This window comes from Dreissena polymorpha, chromosome 9 (genome assembly GCF_020536995.1).
Source record: "Dreissena polymorpha isolate Duluth1 chromosome 9, UMN_Dpol_1.0, whole genome shotgun sequence".
Classification (NCBI taxonomy): Eukaryota; Metazoa; Mollusca; class Bivalvia; order Myida; family Dreissenidae; genus Dreissena; species Dreissena polymorpha.
In genome coordinates, this window is record NC_068363.1 from 54,457,040 (window position 1) to 54,473,348 (window position 16,309).

The window sequence follows — 16,309 nt, forward strand, 5'->3', positions numbered from 1 at the left end:
TACACCTTGTTGACATGAATTATAGTCATTCCACTCAAAAATAAATTGCCTTTTCGACTACTAATGTACATACATTGAATTTAAAGTTTTCATTTGAAGACATGAAAATGTTCTCACTTTATGATTAACGTTTGCACACGTGAATGGAGGAAAAACGCAAATATTTACCTTAGACATCGGAGTTACTCTAACTTTGGTTTACCCAAGTATTAAAAGTAATTTTCAGTTATAACGATGGTTTGAAAAGCAATAACGTCTGCTAAGCGTTAATTATACAGGGTAATTTTATTTTGTGATTTGTATTGGATTGACTTTTGAAAACTTGGCATACATAATGCATGGCCAATGTTGGCCACAAGGATTATTGTTAAACACGGTTACATGAAGGTAACAGAAATACAAAGATTATAACATAATAAACAAATTATATGCGCTGGTTGAGTTGTGGACCGGCTGGTTGAGTTGTGGACCGGCTGGTTGAGTTGTGGACCGGCTGGTTGAGTTGTGGACCGGCTGGTTGAGTTGTGGACCGGCTGGTTGAGTTGTGGACCGCAGTTCAGCAACTCATGATGATTTCTGAATTAAAGAAGAATGTCAGTTAATTGAGCCTCGCTTTAGGAAAACTAGGCTTAATGCATGTGTAGTCCGCACAGGCTAATAAAGAATGACACTTTCCGACTTAACGGGATTTTCGCAAAGAAGAGGCTTGCTTTGAGCGAAAAATATCATTAAAACGGAAGATGTCGTCCCTGATCAGCCCGGATGTCGTCCCTGATCAGCCCGGTGTCGTCCCTGATCAGCCCGGTGTCGTCCCTGATCAGCCCGGTTTCCCCAGAGCCAGGTTCATAATCACGCCGCCGTATTAACGCGAGCAATTGCGCCTAAGTGGTAAATTTGAACAATATTCCCGAGCACAATAATGCGACAAACAGACTTACTCGTTAAGTCTTTATAGCGATTGTAAGAAGGAAGATATACCATAAGGTATAGCATGTCTTGGTTTCTTCCGTATACGACATATGGGTATACATGTACTCTTAAGACACATCTTAGTTTATAGACTGACGGCCATAAATCCAAAAATATGCATTTCATAATTAAAAAAGTCAGATGCATATACCCGCCACAAATCTGAAGAATCGACACGAACTGATATATATTTAAGGATTCGTAATTGAACTGTTAATAGTTCTTGAAATCTGTGACTGATTCGTCACAATACATTCTGAATCCTATATGTCAGTTTAGACATTCTTGAGAAGTATGTATTTTGTGACAAACGTGTTTGAATATTGGCCACGAACATTGTGTTGCCAGATTAACAATAAACTGGTAGCTTGTTCGTAACTGAAGCAATTACTAACATGCTTATTCAGGACCATGGCTTGGATTTGATACAAACAGACATCCAATTATACTTTACGTTTTAGTCAGCCATGGCTTTGTTGTTCATAAAACTATCGGCTACTAGCAAGTTTCAAATCAAAGAGCCTGTTGTTTGCGTATACATCTGTTAGCCAATATTGCATCGCTATCATATACAATAAATTATATTTTCGATCATTTAATCAAGGGCACTGTCAAATATTGCACACGTCACGTTTTGCAATAGTTAATAGAGTCTAGTCTGGTTATTTTGTAGAAAACTAAACAACGAATAGACAATATTTGTATGTCGTCTTATATTTGCTTTCATTGAAAAAAGAGAGTGCTATTTGAACATGATAAACTTGCACACAGTTATGTTCTTTGGACTGAATTCTCCACTTCGTCACGGCTAACCTATGACGACAAAAGACCTGAACCACATTTCGGACACTGTCGATGGCTTGTACGAAAATATACATACAAGCATTGCAGGCAACAAATAACGACGTGACTTGCTTTAAACAATGGAATCACGTGCATGTGTGTACCGGGTAGTCATTCCCCACGAGTCAGCACCTATTATTATTCATCTGGTGAGGTGATGAGATGAGCTCCCTAGTGATGGTTATCAGATAAACTTTCCCGGGGATGATGAGATAAGCTCCCTTGTGATGGTTATCAGATAAACTCTCCCGTGGGTGATGAGATAAGCTCCCTTACGGGATGCGGAGGTGATCCGACAGAGGCTCGAGAGAATGGGGAGGTGATAAGAAAGGCTCCGCTGTAAGTTGGTAGGTATGAGATATACGTCCGGTGGGGTTTGGGAGTGGGGATGATAATAGACATTTCAGGGGAGGATTGTTCATGAGATATTCTCCAGTAAGGGGCGGGGTTTGGGATGAGGTATGGTCTCCTGGGGTTGGGTTGGTGATGAGACTGCCATTGAGGGCATTATTTGTTTATGTTCCTTCCCTTGTTTAATGCCGATGTTCATCGTTTGCCAAAATGCTATTACTCAGAGATTGAATGATTTTTTTTTAGGTCTACCTGTTTATGAAATAAATACCTGTATGAAAAGTCCCTGCGCGCTCATTATAATTTGTTATTTGATTTAAACACAAGCTCGCGACAACGCTCTTGCATAACGTTCAAACACTTATACGTACTTTAAAAGTACAAAAATCGATCCCGTTTGAAAAAACTGTAAAGAAGTACACAGTTAAACATTACCATCGATATATTTTGAAGTGGGATTGTAGAATGCAAATATAAGGTTCGTGTATAGCACAATGCATTTAATTGATAACGTTTTACCTTTGTGTCAATAGGACGTACTGACTCAAGAATGAAAGTACATATATATATATATTTGTTGAGAGGGATAGATGTGATTGCTGTTTTGTTCGCATGATCAACTTAGTACATAATCATTAATCAACGTAAACAACTTTTCAGTTTTCTAGGTGTTTATGTTGACAAATATAAGTATGTAAAATAGTAGATAATGTAATTATTTAGTTTCGCTCGGTTCTGTTACTTTACCTTTATATGTTTACACTTTAATTCCATTTTACAAATATTTTAAAAATAAATATCTTTGTCATAAATTTTAATTCATTGGCATGAAATATACACACCGTCTAACACATGAATACAGTTAAGGGCATCGTTTTGATGTATGCCTTCTAAAAAAAGTTATGTTTAAAAGAAGTCAATATTTGATTTACTCTCGATTTAATAATCTCATCGTCGCTTATATGTGAAAATATAGCTATTTATGTTTAAATATGACAGCATTTAAAACTGGTATCAAAAGGTTAAGCCTTATTGAATAGCCCGCTTGTAAATTTTAATGTGCTTTTGAAAATTTGTTAATAGATTTTTCTTCCAGAGATCTTCATTTAAGAGGTTGTATACTCCCGTTTAATCCGAAAATAAATTTAAATACACGGATGACTTTGGTATAATTATTCTATCTAAACTTAAGTTGTTAGTGAAACAGTAAAAACTGAAAACTGTGTAATGGATTCCCAAAAAAAAACTGAATACCTGATACATTCATATACACTTCAAGAAAATAAGAGCCTCGTTCTTGATGCTTAATGCATAGACATAAAGTGTCGTCCCAGATTAGGCTGTGCAGACTGCACAGGCTACTCTGGGATGACACTTAACGCACATGCATTAAGACCAGTTTTCCCAGAACGAGGCTGAAATGAGGATTAATCTTTTCTAGCGCGAACAAAATAAGCATACACGTGTTGATATTTAATTAGTTGAATCAAAACTAGAATAGCTCTGTATAAATGACCTACTATAGGATTTATCCACATTGTTTGCAATAAATCGTATAATTTATTCACGTTTCGCTGAATTAATCTGCATTAGACACATGTTCAAACAGAACACGATAAGATTTCATTTTATCAATTTATTGCGAGGATTAAAATGCACGAGCATGTGTCTCTATTCACCTTTTGTATATCAACGTGCAGATATAAAATTTTATTTTGATCTGTAGAAGACAGTCATGAATGGGCCATATATCCCCAAAATGTGATGACGAATTTATATTGAGGATAAATTAACCGGTCCTTAGGAACTGTTTCCATTATAAAGTCACAGAAAGATAAACTTATCAATACTTAACGTTAAGTGTAATGCAACTTGTTCATAAACATGCAAATACAGAAAGGTTTATAGCAAAAATAAACATGTAATTACATACAAACTTATGTTATACTATATTATTCTTTTTGTAAGAATCAGTCCGTCAAATCGGATCGATTTTGTGGATGTGCTCGGGGTGGTCGAGCATGAGGCTTGTTTGAAATATGAATCCCGGACAATCGCTCTCACGGACAATCTCTAATTTTGACAAGGCGGACGTTCGCTCCTACGTTGTTTTGACAAGCCGGACAGCCGCTCCTACATGATTTTAACAATCCGGAAAATCGCTCCTACATCATTTTGACAACCCGTACAGTCGCGTCTAAATTATTTTGACAACACGAGACAGTCGCTCCTACATTTTTTTTTGACAATTGTTCCTACGTAATTTAGGACATTCTTTCATATGCATTGGCTACCATCTCATGATACTGTTAGTCTATTATATATTACTTTTTTCTCAATAATTGAGGAATACCAGTGATTTTAAAGTATAAGAATTGTCAAAAATAACTTAGAGCGATTAACAATAATTAATGATAAATAGATAATTAATAACAACAATAATACAATTGATAAATTTTAATCAGCGTCTATTTCGCTGATTGAATATATTTAATAATATACACGGTTGAAATAGAGATAAAAATCATGAAATAAATCCGCAAGTTAAAATATTACTAATTTTGATAATTATACCTATAAAAGCAAACATTTTAATTGCTAAAGCGCAATTGAAATATAATTACTACTGTTCAACGTACACTTAACACACATAGTTACAAGTCACTTGGTGAAACGTTGCGTAACGACAGGTGTGGTTTATGACCATTCAGTTTTGCCTCGAATTCGGAATGCAAATGAAAATGAAATGAACAAAGCCTGTTTATTTTACTTGGAAAAATCATCCGGTCAAAACAAATAGATCTACTTGCTAAGATGGAAAAGTATTCCTTATGTCTAACATATTTTGTTCTGATCATTATTTTAATTCTAAAACAAAACATGTTTTTTAGAACTTTAAGGTTACAGTCCTATGCCGAAATAAATCTATCTATCTAAGGTTACAGTCACTTATTGGACGGAATAAATGTATAACAAAGTATGATTACAATTAAATAGTAACGAAATGTGAACGATACATATATATATATAATGTAGCATCATGTTGGTAACTTAATGGTGTTATTTTCCGAATTCTGTAGACTGTCCCAGAATGGTAGAATACTTGGGGTGCGAAGTGATTGACTAGAAATAGCGCCATTTGCAATCTGCCATGCGTAGTTCCGTTTTGAAGACGAGCTCATTAGGTCTGGATCTAGACGCTTGATTGACTCTTCCTCAATAAGACCGTTTTGTCCCAAAAGACCATTCCGTAACGCATGACCATTCTGACCAATCAGACCGTTTTGTCCCACTTGACCGTTCTGTCCGACAAAACCGTTTTGTCCTAATAAACAATTTTGCCCGGCCTTGATAGTAATGTAAGAGTCAGGCATTACACTTGTGAGCGACTCATAGCTTGCCGATACCACGTGTGCAACCGAATGTCTCCGGGTCGGCGAGTCACTCGTCGCCGAACCGGATGTGGGACGGAGGTCAGATTTAGAAAAACGAACAGAAATGGGTTGTAGTTTAGCGCGGTTTGTAAGGGGTTTAGATGTTCCCGACAGGTGATTAACGTCGATGACAGACGGTTTTAAGTCTTGTTTTGACAACGTTTTGGGGACAGAGGTAATAGAAGACGATTTATTGCATCCCTGAACTGTGGCCCGTATTTCTATGAGTCTCGTTCGGCCCTTTTTAAGTTTCTTTGTTTTATCATTGTCCTTCCTCTTATTGCTAGCTCTACTCTTTTTCTTATTTGTTTTGTTTTTATTGTCTACGTTAATGATTGGCAGAGACACTGATTTGGAAGACTTTATACGTTCTTTTGTTTCTCGCTTTGCAGATTTACGAGTTTTCTTCTCAGCACTAGCCACTCTTGGGGTTTCACTCACCTTTTTTGAGTTCGCCCTGGACTCTTGTAGTTTCTTGTTATACAACTGTTTAACAGCAATAAGTCTTGCAAAAGGTTTCGGCTTTTTAAGCTTCTGTTTATTTTCTTTTCCATCATCGTCGCCCTCGTCTTCGTCGTCACTTTCTTCATCATCTTCATCCTCATTGTCATCATCGTCTTCGTCATTTTCCTCATCCTCTTCATCATCATCCTCCTCATCACCGTCGTCATCATCGTCATCTTCATCATCGCTTTCTTCTCCGCTTCCGTCCGAGTCCTCCGATTCACTCTTCAGCCCCAACATTTCTCTGTTTGGAATCTCGTAAATGAGAACCAAACTCGCACCCGGCTTAAACCGCACGCGTTTCTTAGTTTTCTTAGATTTTACCGTCGCCGTCGAGCGTCCAGATTTTACGCTAAACGTCAGCGAGCGACACGACGCGGTATCGTCAGTTTCTTCGACGTCACTTTCCGAGCCGGTACTACTCTCTGACGTCTCTGACGCCTCTGACGTCACGCTTTCGTTATCCATCTCTGTGTTTTCAAATATTCTCTTGTCAAGAACGAGTAGATATCATCATAATATCCAATCAGGGCAATGTTTAATGTACTGAGGATAAAGCACTATGGCGCTGAAGGTATTTTATGCACGTTCTACTTGGCGCTTTGTTTGCTTTCAAATTTGACGCTAAGGCCGACGGTCTCTAATGCAAACAAGGAAATCCTCAGGTGATCTGAAAAGATATAATAGATGATTCGGTGAAAGCGTTATTCGTTGCCGTTTATTACGTCAACCGAGGTATTTTCAACATAATGTTGTACTTTTAACCTCCCATCAACAGACCATAGTATCCAACGAGCTATATCTTAGAGCAGTCATTTTAATGTCAAACTTGGACTCGGCATTTTTATTTAATGAAATGCATTCACGTGATGTCAAAACTTTTAACGAACGATACATAACAGCTCCAAATAAGTATGTCAATCAGCATTAAACAAACTGAAAATTGTTTTTATTAAATTTTGAAAGCACATTTTTGTCTACGAGGTGTTATTATGCACATGTATATACAAAGTTTATTGATTAATTATATTCTGTAATGTGGAAATAGTTTTTTCTTTGTGTTGAATATTTGACAAAAACTTTGGAAACAGTTTTGGTGTTTCGGATTTAGTTTATGAGCATTTTGCACGTAAAGTCGTTTGTTCATTTGTGGTTATGGACTCTTAATGCAGTATTCGTCTTTGGAGTACGTTCTTTTTGATTTTAGGTAAAAAAAGAACTGTCATTATTACGAGCAGTGTATGAGGTTTTACTTGTGGAGCACTATAAACATTGGTGGAGGCATTTGTTATATGCGTATGTTGATCAGAAATGTTTGAATTCTACAAACCCACTGTCCTCAAGATCATTATTCGAGTTAACTGTGTTCCTTTCCTTGACACAAATGCGTACATCAAACGTAATGTAGGTATATAATAATAATAATAACTGCGTTAAGTAAAACCATCTGTTTATAATTTATATCATTACATGTATATTACATGATGCATTAAGCCATGAGATAAACACGGTCCACCAAAGGACATTTCATACCTCAATGCGCCATGAATGTCATCTTTACTTCTATTAAAGACAAAAATTAGAATCCTACCATAAAACATGCACCGACATAACAACTTGATTTATTTGCTTCGTCGGGAGCTAATGAACACTCTTGTCCGTTTCGCATCGCGACAAGCTGGTCAATAACGAATACGCGTATTAATTTAGGGGCATATTATAGTTGATCAATAAATCTGATTAGCGAGTCACCCACACACTAGTTGTCAACCCGGTGAAGAAACGCGGACAAACGTAATTATTATGATCAAAATCACATTAACTCGCACATATTATAGCACCTGTTGGAGACCTGTTTATATTACCGCGCGTAAAGAGACTCACGCAAATTTTTCACATATTTCGTGTCTATGAAAAAAGCTATTTACTGTTTTAACTGCAAACAAACTTTGCAGATATAGGTTGCCGTGGGGAAGTGGATATGGTGTCTGCCTAGCGACCGGAAGGTCAAGGATTCGCTCCCCACTGTGAGGGTTTCTTTAAATCCCCTCAAAATACACCTTGTACTGCCTTCGTCTAAATAGGAAACGGAGTGGAGAGCTTTTAAATTAGCCTTAAGCTTTCGATGCAATCGATGGAATATAAGATTAAACTAAAATTTGCAGATGGACTAACCTAGGTCAATTCACTAAGATCGTACTCTCTTCTTGCGAAATAAATTAAACTTTAGTCTACAAATTTCGCATACCGGTAATACATTTAAAGTACAAGATTTGAGGTGCGCATAAATTAACCAGGAGCTTCTTAATGGTTTCTTATCTGAGCCGTATGTAAATCATGAAACTATATGGGAAAAAGCCTACCACGTTTATTGAAAATGTCGATCTCAAATACCGTCTGAAATACAAGATGCACACATTTAGCGAACACGTGAGCCGGCATAAACGCGTCAGTATATTATCACATAAATGTGCAGCATTTGCCATGAACTGTTAGTAGCCCGATTGAATTATATTCGTCATAATGTACGTGCTTGATAAATAATTCACATAACGTAATAAGATGAAAACATAACGCCATCCACCCGTTTAGTCATTTATCAAATTAAGAAAACACTTTTAAACATGTTAATTAATATAATTATATTGATCATTTGCTGCTACCGGTTGGCGAGAGGACTATACTTTGTAACATTAAGAACAGGTGCACCATGCATAAAACACGAATCTCGCTCTGATAAAATGAGGCTTAACCTAGGTGCGTAAAGAGTCGCACCAGTTTATAATGTGCAGTCCGCGCAGGATTATCAGGGACTACACTTTCAGCTTCAATTATTTTTTAAGTTTTAAAGAATTTTTTGTCTAAACGGAAATCCAGTGTAGGCGGAAAGTGTCGTCCTTGAATTGCCTGTTCGGACTTTACATGCTAATCTGGGATGCCACTTTACCTATATGAAATAAGCCCAGTGTTCGCATATCGCGGGTCATATATACCCACACGTTCATGATCTACCTCAACCTGATCACGTATCTTACAAACAGCCCACTGGGTTCGCTGCCAAAACCGCCATAGCGCAAAATTGATCACTATTGTAGTCGCCGGACGGTTGATATTGTCTACATTTTGTCACAACGAGGTGCCAAAAATTCTTTTAATTACTCACGAGAATAGAAATACATTTGAACATGACTGGCGTAAATTTCTGTATTGTGGTCGTATATTATTATTATTCTTAAACAATGTTCATAGAACAAATATAGACGATCATATTGTCACTCACAATTTTTCTAATAACTGACCACACGATTAAGTTTCTTAAATTCCCCATATGCTCTTTAATTATAATCTTTGCATAAAATATATAAACATTAAACCCTTAAATTATTGTGGTCATGTCAAAAATTAATTTCGCAAATAAAACAAAAACACACGCTTTAAGATAAGTACACTTACAATTAAGTAATTTATTTATATGCCAAGCCTATAGATAAGGAAATGTGAAAATCCTCTTATCACATATGGAAAGCTAAGATTATGAAATAAATTTTCCTATCGAATTCAATACCAAAGGTCGGCCTACTGTCATAATAACTTAAATGACCAATATTTTCTGTTGTAAACTCGTTTGCTTGTATGTTGAAAGGTTCAAGTTGTATATGGTATTTGCAAATAGCAAAATTTGCATTAGAGTGTTCAAATAAAATATAGCTAGCATTAATCTTAATCACAAACAGAGACACAAATTACGAACGAGACATAATGCTTGCTCTTTCTCGACCAAATTAAACAGAATTTTGGAAATAGACAATAGTTGTATTCTTAACAAATATATGCCATTGAACAGTGCTGTATATAGACTTAACCCATATATTCCTAGTGGACTCTCCCATCCTACTGCATTGGATCTATTTATTTACAAAATTAGGGATTTCTAGTATACTTATTTCTAAATTTAGAATATTTGTTTGAAATTTCTTTAAGCAAACAGCGCAGACCCTGATGAGACGCCACATTATGCGGCGTCTCATCTGGGTCTACGCTGTTTGCCAAGGCCTTTTTTCTAGACGCTAGGCATAAATGGGTTAATGCAGCATAACAACAAAAAGGTCAATTGATAAACTAAAAAACGTCACCAAGCAGTGACAAACACTTTATCATATAAATTAATCATATCATTTAGATATATTATTTCAGAAGAAAACTTTCATTAAAATAGTTTAATTTTAATAAATATAAAAAAATACTTACAAGAGATTTAACGTCATTTATATCCGTCAGCATCCCGATCAGAAACAAGATATCCGTAGCTCCATGGTTTAATGTCTTATGCAGAACTCCTTCCCACGACAGATATCAATCATTGCCGATATTCGATAACCTCCATTAGCGAACATTAATACATATCCACCGCGCGATATTCCGATTACATCGATTAAGATTTCAATCGCTATTTCAGTCCTCTTTAATAGAACGAAATCCCATCAATTCCAATAATTATTCGTTAATTGCACTTAAACTCTCGAGTTAAAATGCGAACGATATAAAAAACACACAGCCCAATCGGTATGCAATTTCAAAATACTTTGTATAAGCGCGTGAAGCGAATCTGACTTTAAAGTATCGAAACTTGTCCCTGTATTGATTGATTTTACGACGAGAATACAGGCACTTCAAACATATCTGTCTAAATGTTGACTCGGGTGGATTGGGCCACATACATTTTGGTGAACATGAAGCATATGCGATAGCCCGGTTAAAGAGCTCTGTGATATCGTGTTAAGTGTATTTCAATTGCTCTGCAAATTGCGCTATCGCTTTAAAGGCCATTGTTTCAATATTTATTGTAAGTTAAATCAAGGTCTTTCGGTTAAACCTTCTCTATGGAAAAAATTCTCTTTAGAAAAACTTGAGGTTGGTGTATGAAGTATTATCTTATATGTTCGTATAAAAACAAATAAACTTACGTAAAATTTTAGGAATAAATATTTTATGAATCTGTATGCCTTTTACTTGAATGCACTGCATGTTAAATAATCCACAAAAATCTCCTTTTGTTGCGTACGTATTAATCGCGTCTATCTTATATTTAATCTATCGCGTTTCCATAGTCTCGGATATTTCTTGCTTTTATTTCGTTCACGATTGATTACGCCCATTCTCTGTTTGCTGAAAAAAAGCAATCTTTATCTGAGGAATATTCGATACATCAGGTACTGTTATACGGTGGTATAGATACGGTGGCATTGAGGTGACATTCACTCCTCTTTTTTTTTAAAATAAATTGCACTCCTCTTTTTTTTCTATCTCGTTCCCACGACATACTTAATCGAGGAAACGACTTATTTATTCTTGAGAACGAGTTAGCTATGTCGTGGGAACGACTTACTAAGTCGACGGAAAAATAGGGTAATGTGAAACTAAATAATAGAGGAGAGCAATGAGCAAATAAAGATAGTGCAGTTTATAAATTAGGGTTGCATTAAACCAAAGGGGAGAGAACGAGTAAGCTATGTCGTAGGGACGACATACTAAGTCGAGGGAACGAGAAAGAATAAAGATGAGTGCAAAACTTAATAAAAAGGAGATCAATTTAAAAAAGAGCAGTGTAGTACACAAAAGAGGGTTGCATTAAAAAAAGAGAGAATTTTAGCTAACTCGAGGGAATGCCTTACTTTCTCATGGGAACGAGTTACTAAGTCGAGCGAAGGAGATTGAAAAAAAAATGAGTGCAAAACTAAATAAAAGAGCGGTGCAGTAAATAACTTATTTTTCATGACTTTTATACTTTATTTTCTAATGTTTTATATTTAGTATTCTAGACTTAATATTTTGTTTTCTCGACTTTAATATGTTTTTTTCTCTTGTATAATTCAAATGAACAGATAAATTAAATATTTAAATATTTGGAGGGAAAACCTTCAAATCTCATTGGTCGACCATACAGAATCTTGTTAGTTGTGCACTCCTCTTTTCTCTATGTCGTTCCCTCGACATAGTAAGTCGTTCCAACGACATTGATTACTCTTTCTCTCCTCTTTTTAAATGCAATTTCTTTCTCTCCTCTTTTTAAATGCAATTTAAAAACATTTAAAAATTAGGACTGAATGTCCCTCTATGCCACCGTATTGTAATTATGAGTTCATGCATTTTAAAAATGTGTTAAACCATTATTCTAAGAAAAATTGCTCGATAACCTCAGTAACCAAACAGCCACAATAACACCAACTTTTTGTGTATCAAACTTGTATTGGACATATGTTTCAAAATTAAGAAACCCGAATATAGGATCAATATGTAATCAATTTAATATTGATAAAGCAATGCTTCTCTGATTATATTTACTTGAATCGCAATGCAAATCTTGTATCGAAGTCTAACTATGATTTTTTCCTAAAATAGATTTTGTAAATACGTTCCGCAAACATCCGTTAATATGCTCTCTTGACCTGAGCTATAGGCAAATATAACGAACAACGACTATCCGGTGTCATTGTTGAACTGGAAACATTACATTTACATTTTTATAATAATCCTGTGAAAATCTGGTTTGTTAAGAGAAGATTAATTGAAAATTGAAGATGACTGAGGTTTTGTGTTCAATAGCGGTTTAAAGCAGTAACAATTCCTTTAGAAAATATTATGTGGAATATTCATTGTACACCATGTCTCAACGAAATTTTGAAATCAAGAGAACGATTTCCATGCTATTTACATTATATTCAGAACTAATGTTTGTTTCTTGATATAATGTAATCTAAAAGTAAAACATCAGTCTTGGTGTAATTAGGTGAATCATCGATTTCTACACGAATTGTTAGATAAGAACGATTATGTGATGCAAAACATTAACATGATTTACATGACGACAATTTAACGTATGTTATCTCTTTTCCACTTATATAGTCTGCTTTGTACATGACAAGGATGTATCAAGATGATAATGATACTTTTTCGGCAAAGCTGTTTAAACCAGCTCTCCACCTTAAGTTACCTTTTACATAAAGCCAACAGACCCGAATGAATACACTTCATTTATTCCATTGGTTGACTTGAGCATAATCTACTGGACGATTGGCAGCATCACCGCGTCTTTGGTATAGGATGTAACACTGATCAGTGTAGGAAAGAATAGGCTACCGAAAGTTACCAGTTTCCTATAAATAACACAGTGTGACTTCAATTTTCTATCGCAAAGTATCGTGGTTTGATGTTCAATTTACAAGACTAATTGAGATTTTTAAAGACCCGCGTCATGCGAAAATTGGTCTAATGCAATATGCAGTCAGCGTAGCCACAGTCCAGTCTGCGCATCCGCGCAGTTTTGTCGGGATGTGCATATTGAATATGATAATCTGTAGATACCACAAAACCTTGCGTGCATTTAAAAGTGGAAAGCGTAGTCCCTGACCAGACTGCGCAAGTGCACATGGTATAAGACCAGTTTTCGCATAACGTGAATATTACATTGTTATTTGAATGTGTGGAAAGAAAAACGCGTCTTAATCAATTATAAACACTCCATATGTTTGGATGAAGAAGAAATAAATTAATAATAAACCATGTAAAGACGCTTGTGATGTGATCTCACGTAGTATAGTTTGTATCTACGAACACTATGATGTGGTTTAATATACCAGTACGTGCAATTCATAACACACATTTCATGCGATTTTTATGCGACTATTAAGTGACAAAAAAGAACACAATAATACTTCACCCTTTGTTTTTAATTGGAAAACATTGAAACTTCAATATTCTACCTTCATTTCAAAATCAGGATATATGCCGAATATCTTTATTTAAAAGTACTTCTTGTTAGATTTTACACGGAAGTATATTTATTTCAGCGTTTACGTTATTGATTTGTTGAGTTAATTTGACTGTAATTTATACATTTTAATATTCTGTATTCAAAGCAATTTATTCAAATCAATTATAAAAAGAAGAACATTACATTACTCGTTCACACATTTGATTATACAGCTATTTAACGCGCATTAAACACAAATCAAGTAAATGAGCATCTGTTGCCAATTAAACTTGTCACCAATTAAGGAGTAGCTTAGAACAAGCAATCAAACCCGGATATCGACGCTTTAATTGAGTGTTAACATTTCACACATACTCAAGTCCACGGCAAACGGTGGTACAAATAACCGGACATTATCTGTAATTCGTCATTATGCAACACTACTGATAAGCCTATTTCATCGACATTCCATCAGCGCAATAAATAACGACTGATACAATAAATAAGAGAATGGTAAGATAATAAATATGAACATATTTACAGATGAGAGGTTGCTTTATATATCAGCCAAATCCTGCTTTAGTATTCTCAAAGAAAGAAGGAATATTCTATATTCAAAATGAATTGTATATACTTAAGTTTTATGCTGTACATTTGTAAAATAGTTTATAGACTAGTCTAGGTTTTAAAAAACAAAAACAAATGGTATTTTAATGTATGAACAATATTGACAAGTGTAAATAAAACCACATAGTCTTAGCTACAATAACTTATTTTAATAGAAGTAAGTTTTAACGATGTGGAATTCATTTGTTAGTCAATAATTGTTAATGTATATATGTATGTAATTATATAGTCTCTTATAAATCATATTATGATTGGTCGCATACATGTAACTGTGCTTTTATATGTATTTTAATTGTATATGTATTGCGAATGAGACTCTAATAAAACATTGAATTGAATTGAATTGAATATAACGTGCTTCAAGACTCACTTTTCAAAAGATATAAAATATACATGGTATTATTAATTTCAGCCTTATGTTTCTAATAACTGTCAAAAAAAGTAAATGTATTTTACAACGATATTTACATTGTTTTTTAAAATTAGTTATACTTTTTAGTTTGCAGATGTACAGTTCAGAGTTACAAACCGCAAACACTGAGGAAAGCGTGTTATGTATGACCGATATGTCAACCGATATGTCAATAATGCAGCACCCTGCCTATTCGTCTACAGTAGCCACTTCCGGTCACAACGAATGTGACAGCGACACATCCGGATATATGTCAACGGCATCACTGGATTCAACAGGAGAAGAAAGGCGACTAACGGCAAATGCAGACAAGATAATGAGCGTATGGAATTGTTGGAGTCAGAACATAGATACTTCATTCGGTTCGAAATGCTCCACGCCAAAACACACGTCCCAGAGAAGAGTGCTGAAAATGCGAGTAAACCTCAAAACCGGAAGTCGATGTTTTGCACAGAAGAGTCGATCAGAAGGGGATCTGCGCAGATTAGATGCGTGGAAAACTTTGGATTTCAATTTTCCTGCGTCGTTGGACAGTGGTTTGAACACCTTTAGCAGTATACAATGTAAATCGTATGCCAATTAGGACTGGAAGCGTCGGCCATACATGACCCAGTCTACGTCAGAAAAGGATGTCCGAATAGATGGAAACAAGTCTAATCACGCTAAACTTACGAGATACCGCGTGGCGATAAAATGACCCGACGTATCATGGCGCTATTTCCCGTTCCTCACTATGACTGAGTTTTTATATAAGGTAAACCAAGAAAACCTGGCTAGTTACATGCAGTTTTATGACAGAGTTACTAGGAAGGCGAACATCGAGCGCTTGGGTCGAAATGGATCTGTCTATGTTTAAGCAGAAATGTTTTACATCCGCTTTGTACATGACAAGGATATAATCAGATGAGAGTGCTACTTTTTTTAGATTTTACAACGAATTGTATTTACTTTTGTTTTCATGTTATTGATTTGTTGAATAAATAATACACATACTTAAATGTTGTTTATATTCCTTATTTTTTTTGAAACTAAAACTAGATCGGGAAGCATCCTTCGTGCAGCGACACATAAGTGAAGAAGAGACCTGACATAACAGGTTTGATGAACCTAAATGACGCTAGAAATAGTGAGTATGCTTTTACAAAATACATCAACTCGATTTCGTCTATTGTTATATACATTTTTGGGGTCGAACGGTATATATTTTTTTTTTCAAAAAACATATTGTCTGATATTTCAAGGCGTTTCAAATGTTAATGAGCTTATTTTCATGTCTATTTACATATCAATAATCATAGTTTTGAAAGTGGGAATTTATCATGAAATATTAAAGGGGCCGTCCAACAGATAAAGCGTCGTTTGACGCGAATCGATATTTTGGGAAACTACGAGTATTGCTTATATAGATAAAAATGCATT

The 16,309-nt window shown here is 35.3% G+C and overlaps 1 protein-coding gene across 1 annotated transcript; it reads right to left on the minus strand.

Annotated features, from left to right (window-relative positions):
- Nucleotides 1-4,605: 4,605 nt before the first annotated feature.
- Nucleotides 4,606-10,881, minus strand: LOC127845854 (uncharacterized protein DDB_G0286299-like). Its single transcript, XM_052377022.1, has 3 exons — nt 10,350-10,881; nt 5,102-6,771; nt 4,606-5,063 (listed from the first exon to the last, which is right to left on the minus strand). The coding sequence occupies exon 2, from the start codon at nt 6,567-6,569 to the stop codon at nt 5,202-5,204; it is 1,368 nt and encodes a 455-aa protein (XP_052232982.1). The 5' UTR covers nt 6,570-6,771; nt 10,350-10,881; the 3' UTR covers nt 4,606-5,063; nt 5,102-5,201.
- Nucleotides 10,882-16,309: the final 5,428 nt, after the last annotated feature.